The sequence below is a fragment of the Athene cunicularia genome (assembly GCF_003259725.1).
Source record: "Athene cunicularia isolate RWA chromosome 4 unlocalized genomic scaffold, athCun1 chr4_part1, whole genome shotgun sequence".
Classification (NCBI taxonomy): domain Eukaryota; kingdom Metazoa; phylum Chordata; class Aves; order Strigiformes; family Strigidae; genus Athene; species Athene cunicularia.
In genome coordinates this window covers 28592136-28602553 of record NW_020799098.1, presented here as the reverse complement: position 1 = coordinate 28602553, position 10418 = coordinate 28592136, and the positions used below count along the sequence as shown (strand labels likewise).

At 38.4% G+C, this 10418-nt stretch overlaps 1 protein-coding gene across 4 annotated transcripts in view; it reads left to right on the top strand.

Moving 5' to 3' along the window:
- The first annotated feature begins 824 nt into the window (after positions 1-824).
- Positions 825-10418, top strand: part of USP46 (ubiquitin specific peptidase 46) — a 33012-nt gene continuing 23418 nt past the window's right edge. For all 4 annotated transcript variants that reach the window (XR_003398202.1, XM_026846707.1, XM_026846706.1 and 1 more), the window contains exon 1: positions 825-941. Coding sequence is in view for 3 of the 4 variants with exons in the window: in XM_026846707.1 (XP_026702508.1) it covers positions 861-941 (81 nt within the window). In the remaining variant the exon portion in view is untranslated. The remainder of the gene's footprint in view (positions 942-10418) is intronic.

The window sequence follows — 10418 nt, the reverse complement described above, 5'->3', positions numbered from 1 at the left end:
CCTGGCATGGAGTTGGCCGCCGGAGAGGGGCGATGTCCCAAGGAGTTTTGCCGGAGTGGGCCGGGGAGGGACGGAGATGCTGAGCCGGTGCGAGGCCCTCTGGAGCGCGGCTGACCCCGGCCGATACGCGTCGCAAACGGAACCGCAGTCCGTCCTCCTTCCTCCTGCCCTAGTAATACTGCGAAAGGACCCCAGAGTTGGACTCTGAATCCACATTAAGTCGGTGGCCCCATTTAACCATCTCGAGCAGGTACCCTGTGGCCTCCTGGAGCCAAGAGCTCCCCAAGTTACACAGAAAAAGAGGATGTTCAGGTGCCACTTTTGGATCCCGATGCTGGGTACCTGTTCTAGGAGGTCTTGGCTTTAGAGTGAACATCAGCGTTTGGCTTGCACTGCGTGTCACTTGGAGAGGACTGCTGTTTGTTAAGTACTCTTGAATCATGTAGCTTTCTCTAAATCACACTAGGCAATTAGGAAATAAGGAAATAATAAGGAAACATTAATATTTTTGTTTGTTACGTTCAGGCTTTGCCACTTTCCTCCCCAGGTACAGTTGAAAGGACACTTTCTGCATTGTGCTTGGATCTAATTTTAATCCTGACAAATTTGAAGCACCTGATTGGGCTTAGATTCTTGAAACTTCTTGGTGGGGGAAGGGAGAGCTCAAACTTTGTCTGTTAAAGGTTTATTAATACAGCAAGGCAATAATAAACTTGCCAAATAAATGGGTGTGTGCTAAGCACCCCAATGCAAACAGAACAGAAGCCTAATTCTGCACATTTTATTGCTTTAGTCTGTATTTTTCCCCCTTATTTCCAGGTTCTTCAAGAGCAGCTACACGCAGTTGCCAACTTCCCTCCATGTGGTGCCCCAGCATGCCTTGTGCTGGTGATGCCACACATACCATTCATCTGCCCTGGAGAATGGAGCCTACCTCTAGGGTAAGGCAACAGGCACAGCCCCAGAGGCCTGGCTCCTGTGGGTCAGCAGCACCAGTCTGGGGGAGGGAGTGCAGATTGTGAGCCTGCTCCCCTTCCATGTGTCCATGCTTCCACTTGAGTGGGCTTGCTCTTTTGTTTCCAGCCAGATGCCCAGGGCATCCCACGCATGGTTCTGGCAAGCCTCAGTCCTCCTTTTGAAATGCCTGCTATGAAATGCAGAGAGAAAGCATTGCATTTGGGGTTAAAAGAAACAATACAAAATCTAGACTTGGGGTAAAATAATCTGGGTCCTCACCTTTTTTACCAACAGTAAGTAGTTTTCTAAACATTTCATTGTTCTTTATAATTTCCAGCCCTGTGGGCTAGTGGGCTGGGGATACTGCAAAGGAAGGTTTAGGAAACAGTACAAGACTGAGGAGAAAACTTGGGCGCACTTACCTTCCTTTTGAGGCAGGCTCTGGTTTTTATTGCTGATGAATGGTGGGTGTGATGCCCTGCAGACTGTATAAAACAGCACCACATGAAGGGGAGCTGGAGACTCTTAGGTGGTTCTAAGACTTTAGCATTGGCATAAAGTACTAGGAACTTCATGATTTCTTTCCTGTGCTTCAGACAGATGCACTTGTATACAGTACCCTTCTCCCAAAGACTGAACAGATTCACAGCAAAACCAATGAGTTTGTTCTAATGGTGTGCTGCTCAGCTGTTGCTGCCAGCATATGCATATCCTCCAAAAGAAGAACCTGAGAAATGGAGAAGACTGAAGGGAAGAATTAGAGAACTAGGCAGAAAAGGACTCATAGTTCAAGGCAATTCTAGCTCATGGTACCAGTACTGTGACAGAAGGTGAAGTGGATTTAATGATAATGGTATTTTAAAGCTACATATTCCTTGGGGTCTGAGTACTTGGCTTTTAGATCTGTTCTGTTGTGCTGGTCACATTTAGTCTTTTCTGGATAACCCACAGGAACTGAAAATTCTTTTAGGAAAAAAAGGCTGACATTTTCAGAAAGTTGCAGGAATTTTGGACTGTAAGAGAAACATATATTCTCGGAAGTATTGGCAACAATTCATTATGGCTCCTCCAAAATGTGTCTGCTTACATGAGGTGGTGGACTTGAACTTAATGGTCTGTAGGAGGAGCTATGACAAGCCTCCATAAAAATGTGACTGTGAAAGGTTAGAGGTATATAAGAAAACATTTTGTCTGTATAAAACCAGAATATTTCCAGTGCTAGCTTGATTTAGGGCATCTGTAGAAAACTATGAGACAAAGATGTTAATTCCCAGACCTTGTTCCTGCACTATAACATAGTGCTTGAAGAACTTACAATTTGTGGACTAAGAAACAGCTGCATAATTTTTAGGAAATATACTATATTTTGGTATATAATGTTGCATAATAGTATGTTTCTAAGTTTTTTAACTTGGTTGAATATAGTAATAAAAAAAAAAAAAAAGAAGTTCTGTTCTTTACCTTTTTACATTCCCATTCCACTTGAGAGTGTTCACAGAGATTTTGTTTTTCTTACATTTTGAAAAAAAATGGATGAGGGGGGGGGGGGGAGCAGGGATAGAAAGAGGGAGGAAGAATTTGTTCCTGAAATACTTGTCCTTTTCTGAATGCAACACAGATTGCTTTCAACGGTAGTGCTTTCTTGACGAAGTTTGTATGTGTGTGTTTGTCCAAGTACTTTAATGTCCTGAAGGGGAAAATAGATTAAATTTAGCTGAATTAATTTAACCCAAGGGAACCTGGCTAGTCAGCGTTTTAGGTTGTATGTTTGTTATTTAATTTATTGCCTTAAGTGTAATATGTCAGGATGTAATTTTGGTCTCCTGAAGATAGTAGAGAATCAGTCTTTTTCAGGAAGGATCAAAACAAGTGTAGTGAAGCAAGGAAGCCAGGGACAATATTTAACTTGCTTGGAAAAGAGATCTAGTACTATATATTTACTGGATAAGCTTTCACATGCTGAGGCAGGCACAGTAGGAGCTAAGCAGTAAGAAAAATGTTAGGTGCAAACTTTCCACTTGGCACATTTATTTGTAGTAAATTTTCAAATGCACAACTTTCTAGAATTAGACAAATTCCCTCTATTGTCTTTTACCAGTTTTGTCCCCATAGCTCTAATAACAGCAGTACTTGTTATTATTCACTGATGTTGTTAATGATACCAAAGAGCTAAAATTTGTTCTGCTAGGGCAGAGGGGAGGAAGGCAACTGTGCCTGAAGGAATCCTTGGGACTCTTATGTGGGCACAGTGGCCACCCTCACTGAAAAGGGAGGTCTAGTACCCAAGATGTTCCTCTTACCTGCCTTTCAGACACTGGGCAAGTTCATCCTCTCTGTCTGCACACCAGGTTCACAACAGAAGGTGGTATACAATAGGCAATCATCAGCTTTTGGTTTGTGTAGGACAGGTACAGTACATGTGAAGAAGCATAAGACACACTGAAGAAACCTTGTTTGAAAGAATACCAACCCCCGGTGCCATGTAAACCTGATAGACTGTAGACAGACATAAATTAGGGATGTGCTTTTAGCCCCTAGGATGCTGTAATCCTCTTTGGTATTGTTTCTGTGAGATAACTCAATGTCTCAAGTACAAAATGCTGCTTCAAAGATAGCTAGGCATGCTGGCATTTTATGATTGTTGTTTACTGAAATCCTCTGCAGTATGTTTCTCTGTTGATGAGCTTTTGGTACTCCCTTGAGTTCTGAGTTAAGCTTATGCTGCAACTGTGGTGTAGGGATACTACTGTCATGTGCAGTGAAGGACATCTAACCATTTCAGAATGTATTGACATGTATTTTTACAGAGATGGCTAACAAGTTCTATGGACCATATTTCTCCTAAATACCTTTTAGTATTCTGCTAAAACCAGGTATTAATCCTCCCTTTCATAATTTTGTAATAGTATTTCAAATAATCTGACCTGCACTTCAGAGTGCTCAGTCAATTTAATAAATGGAACACATGAACACATTCAGATCGCTTCTGGAACTAGGAATCGCCTGAGATACCTCACAGTTGCTCCTGTTGTACATGTTGTATAGATATTCTTTGGAAAAAAACTTGCAGTTCCTTGGATTAATTTTGGGTTTTATTAATTGAGCTTTCATGTTACCCGTTCTTCTCATAGTCTTTATGAGTTTCATAACAATTGGTGTTTTTCTTCAGGAAAACACTCACACTGTTCACTAGGAATTATGTGAATATGTGTGAATTTCAGATTTTATTTTTAAAAACAAACAAACAAAAAGTTTCTAACCATCCTGGAAACTAGTTGTAGAGAAAAAATGTAAAAATATGAGAGCCTCTGCATTCAGGAAACAAATAAGAGTAACTGTTGTATTGTTTGTTTGTTTTTAATCTAATGATTTAGAGACCCATTGCAGGATTTGTCTGAATATAGGCCATTGGCAGAATGAGGACTCAAACTACAAACTAGATTTGGAAAATGCTTGATATCAAAAAAATTGCAAATGTAATGATGTAAAAATAGTAAAATTCTGCTTTGTGCAATAAGAGTGTTATTGGATTACAGAATTGATCACTATGACTTTCAACTGGGTTTATTCATTTGGACAACCTTCAGTGTATATTTCCTCATTACTTTTAAAACTTCTCATAAACAGAGATTAAGGCAGAATACTACATGCCAAGATAGTAAAATAGCTATTTGAAGGCATATTTAGATAATAAAGGAAAACAGATTTTTACATCTGAAAAGATTAGTTACAGGCAGTTCAAGCAGTACAATTTTAGAAGCATAGTCTCAAGAGTGCACAGTTTCAGTATGACATACATAGAAAATACAGAAACGAAAATATGAAAAATATATAGAATGTGAAGTCTAATTATTGTAATACCTTTCTGAAGTAGTGAGAGTATGGCTGACAGACGGGTACAGGACTAACAAGCAGCAAGTGTGCATTCCATCAGAAGATAAACAGAAGTCCACAAAAGGTATTTTTTATTGGATAGAGGGGGATGTGCAAAGTGAGAAACATCCTAATACATCATTTCCAATGTATAACCTGGACTAATGACTGAGGCTTGTCCTGCATGAATACCTTTCTTACAGCTAAAGTGGTTATCATGCACTTAAGAGTTGTTTAGAAGATAAGCACAACAGGACAATTAATGAATACAATGTGTTGTTTACAGTGTGTTTCTTTTAGATGCATATAGTCTTTGGCTTCAAGTTGCTCAATTAAGAGCAAACCAGTGGTTATGCCAAATACCTTAATAAAGGAACCTCTTAATTACAGCTCAGCAAGGGTGAGTGAGTCTGAATTGTGGAAGTGATGGAATTGAAAGCAGACTCTGGACCCTGATTAACTATGTGTGGTGTGCAAGTGCCACACAGGAGGCGAGGTTCTGATGGTCTTGAAGAACCATGGTCTGTGAAATGTAAATCATGGCCAGTCAGAGAAGCAGCCAGCAGAGCCCCTTCTGCTGATGTTACTTTAGCTTCAAAAGACTGTCCTTGGCTGGCTGATTGGTAGATACGCTTATATACATTTATGTACATTAGGTACTCTTAACACTACAGTATATCAGTACTTCTGGGAAGAAATGAGCTTGCATCTTCCCCATCAGGGCTCCATTATAAGCATGTTCTTTGGTATGCTCATCCTTCACAGAGAAGGCTGCTACTGTGCTGATGGTTTCAAGCCAGCTGTTACTGTATATTGTGTGTTGTGGTTATTTAATTTGATTTCACAGTTAATGACCTAATAATAGTTGCATCTAAAGTGTCCTAGGACAATAAAGTCTCCAAGTGCCCCCTGGACTTCCATTTGATAACCCTGTTTTATTTCTGATGTATGTCTGTCAAACTTGAAGGTTTCCAGTGATGGTGACTGAATCATCTCTCTAGGCAGTCCATCCCCATGCTTCAGTGTCCTTATGACTAGAGTTTTTCCTGATGTTTTACCGGAATCTAAATTACTGTAGTTTGAGCATGGTATTTCTCATCCTGTCCGCCCTCGAGATCAAGAACAGGCTAGTTCCCTTCTGTAAAAAAACCTATATACCTGAAAACATTGTCATGCCCTGCCTCAGCCTTTTCTGTCTTATGCAACACAACCCTGTTCAACTTGGTTTTTACAGGTCATTTTTCTCTACAGCTTTTCATTTTGTCTGCCTTCTGTCAGATTCTCTCCAGTTATCTTCATCTTTCTTGAAACCTAGCACCCAAACCTGGACATAAGATCCTGTCTGAAGCCTTACCAGTGACAAGTTAAACAGGAAAGTTACTTTAAGAACTTTGTAGACTCCTGTCTGTAAGAATTTCATTATGTTGTCATCATTTGTTGTTGTTGTGTTCTTTTGAAATAGCACTGTATAGCTGATGCTTATACTTCTGTATCTTGTACTATGTTATGGTCTCTAGGCTTTTTGTTTTCCTTTTTTTTTTTTTAAACACTGTTACCTTAGTCAACTCTTTCCCATTCTGTACATGTACAGGTGATTCTTCTCTTTGTGTGCAGAACCTTGCACTTGTCTCAGCTGAATTTCAACAGTATTTAGAGAATTTCTTTAAAAGTAAAATACTGTCAAAATGATTTTGAATTCTAAACCTGTCTTGCAACATAACTACAGCACTCATAACTCATATTGAGATTTAATGAAGATACTCTTTCTTCTGTCTCCAGGTTATCAAAGAGTACTCCAGCTGGTGCAGCTGTGATGAAGTCTAGAAGGTGCCTTGCCTTTAGAATGCTCTGAGGCACCACATATGCAGTCTGGGTGGCCCAGACAAAAATGTTATTGTAGAAATTATAGTCTGTAAGCAAACCTCAGTCTCTCACTTGTGAGGCCATCTTGAGGTTATGTATTCTGAAGAAGGAAACTGGCCAAAAAAAAAATGTTTTTGCTACTTGTTCCAGCAAAAGCCTGAGTGCCACTAATCCAAGAACAATTAAGCTGGGAATGGAGACAGACTCATGAGAGAATACTGAATTGTAGTTTGATAAAGGTTGTCCAATAATGGAAACTTTAAAGGTCAATATTTTTTAAAAGTTACTTAAGGATTTAGATCTTGAACTTGTAACACTTCATTAGAACCTCACTTCCAGTACTTGGTTGCTTTGTGCTCTGAGAAAACAGTCTTTTAAGCTATATGAGACTGAGTGCCTTAAACATGTTGTCCAAAATTTTAAGTGGTTCAGGTTTTCAGGCCTCACAAGTTTTATCTGTTTCTTAGTAACCACACAGTAAAAAGTTGAAGTTATTTATGGTATATGTAATACTTATCACTTAGATCTGTGATGAGAGATAGTTTAGTGCATCCAGCAAAAAACAAGTTAGACATCTCTTTCAAGCTCTTAAAATTTGCCTTAATGATTAGAAAGCTCTTTAGAAAAAGTGTACAAAAATAATTTATTTAAATGCAGTGTCTTAAATCACCTTTCCTTCAAAAATATGAGTTCACAGTGGTTTTTCATTCAGTCAGTATCCTTTTACTGTTTGCTATGATCCCCTATGTTTTTTAGAGCATCCTCTCTTTCCTCTTTTGTCTTGTGGCAACAAAGACCCAAAATAGCTCTGCTGGAGGAACAATAAAACATTTCTTTACAGAAACACAAAGAAAAAAGCTGATCTGGTTAAGTTCAACCATCTTGTGGGACTTATACTTTTTAAATTACAGAAGCATTTCAGGTTTGACATTTAATATCTATGAGTTTGGAAGAAAGCTGGTTGAACTGTTCCAGTTACTCACCATACATCTATGAAAGCTGAGGTTGTCCCTGAGGATAGTCGAAGTCCAACACCAAGGACAGGTGATGTGTCTATTGAAAGCAGTTACATATATACTGCATGCTGTGATATTGCTTGCTTTTTTCTTACTCTCATTTTCTTTGTGTTGCTTCTGGGAGTTAAGCTTGGATTTTATTTACAGTTGCTTCTTCTCCTTTGAGTTATCCATCACTACCATTTTTTGGCCAGGAGGCCTTCCATGTCTTTCTTTATCTTCTTTTTTTCTTCCCTCCCATATGCTGTGCCTTCCAAAATCCTGAAACTCAGGCTGCCAGGCCCTGAAGCCATTTCTATTTTTATTCTAATTTCTCTTCTACTAGCCCAGACGTCACCCTTAGTTTGTCTTAAGTCTTCAGTTTCTCCCTTCAGGAAACAACTCTATTTCTAGCACATGGCTCTCACTTTCCTTGAATACTAATTAAAAAAAAAAAAAATCTATTTCACAGCTGTATGTGATCTGAAGCCCTTTGTTATGGACCAGCCATCTTCCTTCATTGATCTCTTGTTCTTTATATATTTGTTAAATTTCTATTTTGATTATCCAATTTTTATGTCTTTTTTCTTATATTTTTTTAGGTTTTCCTGTGAACAAGATACTTCTTGCTATTTCTTATTCTGTGTTTTATTGTTTAATGGTTATTCATACTGTGTTTCTGTTTATTTAGGGATACCTATTTAATATGTTTTCCATAAGTGACTCATGAAACATCTTCTTTACTCATTTACCTTAAATTAAGCACATGCATATTTCTAGACAGCTAGTGCCATTTTTTATACTTGTATCACCCTAGGAAGTCTAGGCTGATTTGCTGTCTTCTATTTGCAGTATCTTTCATATTACCTCTGTTCCATTTCTCATCTTCTATAGAATAATTGTGTTTAGGTTATTTTGCTACATGTTATTTAATGATCTAATCTGATGTCTTTTTTCCTCCCCTGCACTTTTATTTTGTTAACATGCTAAAAGTGCAAAGGAACAGAAGTGTTTTTTTACTTAATCTGTTTCATGTGATGCAAAGCACAAATTAAACTCTTAGCAACATTATCAGAAATTTCAGCTGAAAAAAAAAGCTGGCAGACTTACCCATTGGAAGGCCTAGAGCAAAATAATAACAAGAGGAAAAAATATAGGTCATGTGGCTGGAACATTTTTGGATCGATGCTGTGGTAGAAATCTTGGCTTGGCCTGAATTGGCCCATGTTTGGCTATGTCTCCAACTGTATGTCTTTGCCATTTTATAAGAGCTGAATACAGAATGTTGAATTAAGTGGTGAATACTGATTGTTGAATTAAGTGGTAAAACTTCAGAGAAATCAAGGTTCACCAACGCCACAGAATACATAGTAGGAGTTTCCACGTTGACCTAGTTCTCATTCTCATAAGGGCTAGCCATCACAGTCACTTTGTTGCATTTCCTTCAATAGTGTATTCTTTTGAGAAGGAGTTAGTCTCCTTTATTGTCTCTACACCCTGATATGAATTTATTTAGTAGTCCCAGATCCCAGTTCATTGACTTATGTGGTCTTTCCCCATTTCAGGCTCTGTGGCCGCACTGCCACTCTTGCTGTTTTTTATGAACTTACAGTAGATTCAACTGAAGAACAGGACTGTTTATAAAACCATAGAGCAGAGATTGCATTAAAAATGTCTGAGCAGGTTTTCACTGCAGAAAGGACCAAAATGATTTGCTGGGAGTGGGAACAAATGCAACCATGCTTAAAACCATGTTAAATAGTTACAGTTGATTTTTGCTGTAGTTTAACCACAATAGGCTAACATGTTTTCTATATTTGATATGGTCAATTTAAACAGAGTTCTGAATAATTTTTAGTGCATCTCTAACATGTTTTTTCCAGTTTAAACTTGGCTTGGGTATACTTTGGATGGAAAAATTTCCAATCACTGCTTCTGCCATCATGTCAACTTCTTCCTGAGGAGACTTTCTATGCAAAACATGTAATACATCTGCAATGTGGCATTGTTTAGCTTTACTAAATAGTCTGTCTGCCTTTTTTTTTTCCTCCATGGAAGAAATATATCCTGCTTTGATGTATTAGGTCTCTGTGCTTCTTACAGTTTTCCCACTCTTCTTTTTCTATTAATTTAACAGTATCTTTCTGGAGACCTTAAAATAAACCACACTGAAGTTGCCATTGATATAAGAAGACACAAGTCCTAATGAAGTCCATGGAATTTATGTCAGTTTACCCAAAGATTGAATTTAGCCTCTCTGTTTTGTTGGGAAACCAGCACACAGTGCTTTGTTTCATATCTGCAGCAGCCAAGGCCTGGTTTGGGGGAGTTAAAGCTCTATGATGAGCTATTACTAAGTGTATGTTGTTTCAACAGCGTACTCTGGAAATTGCTGTGCAATGTATAGTTTTTAATATGAAGATCAGTTAGTGCACATCACGGATTTGTTTGGTTTGCAGTGATAACTTTGTCTGTTAAATCCTGATTCTTGCTCTTTCTCACAATATTTACAAGATAATTTAAATACTAGAAAGGATTTGTCAAACCACCTGACATCCTCTGAAGTCAGAAATCCTGGGCCTGGAGGAAAGGCAAATGAATAATGTATGAGCAACCTGTTAGCAGACCACTTGCATTCTACTTGTCTAACAGCATACACTAAGCTGTAGTTTATGAAAGAGTAGGAGGTTACTTTTTAGAGATACTATTTTCCATGAATTCTAGAGAGAA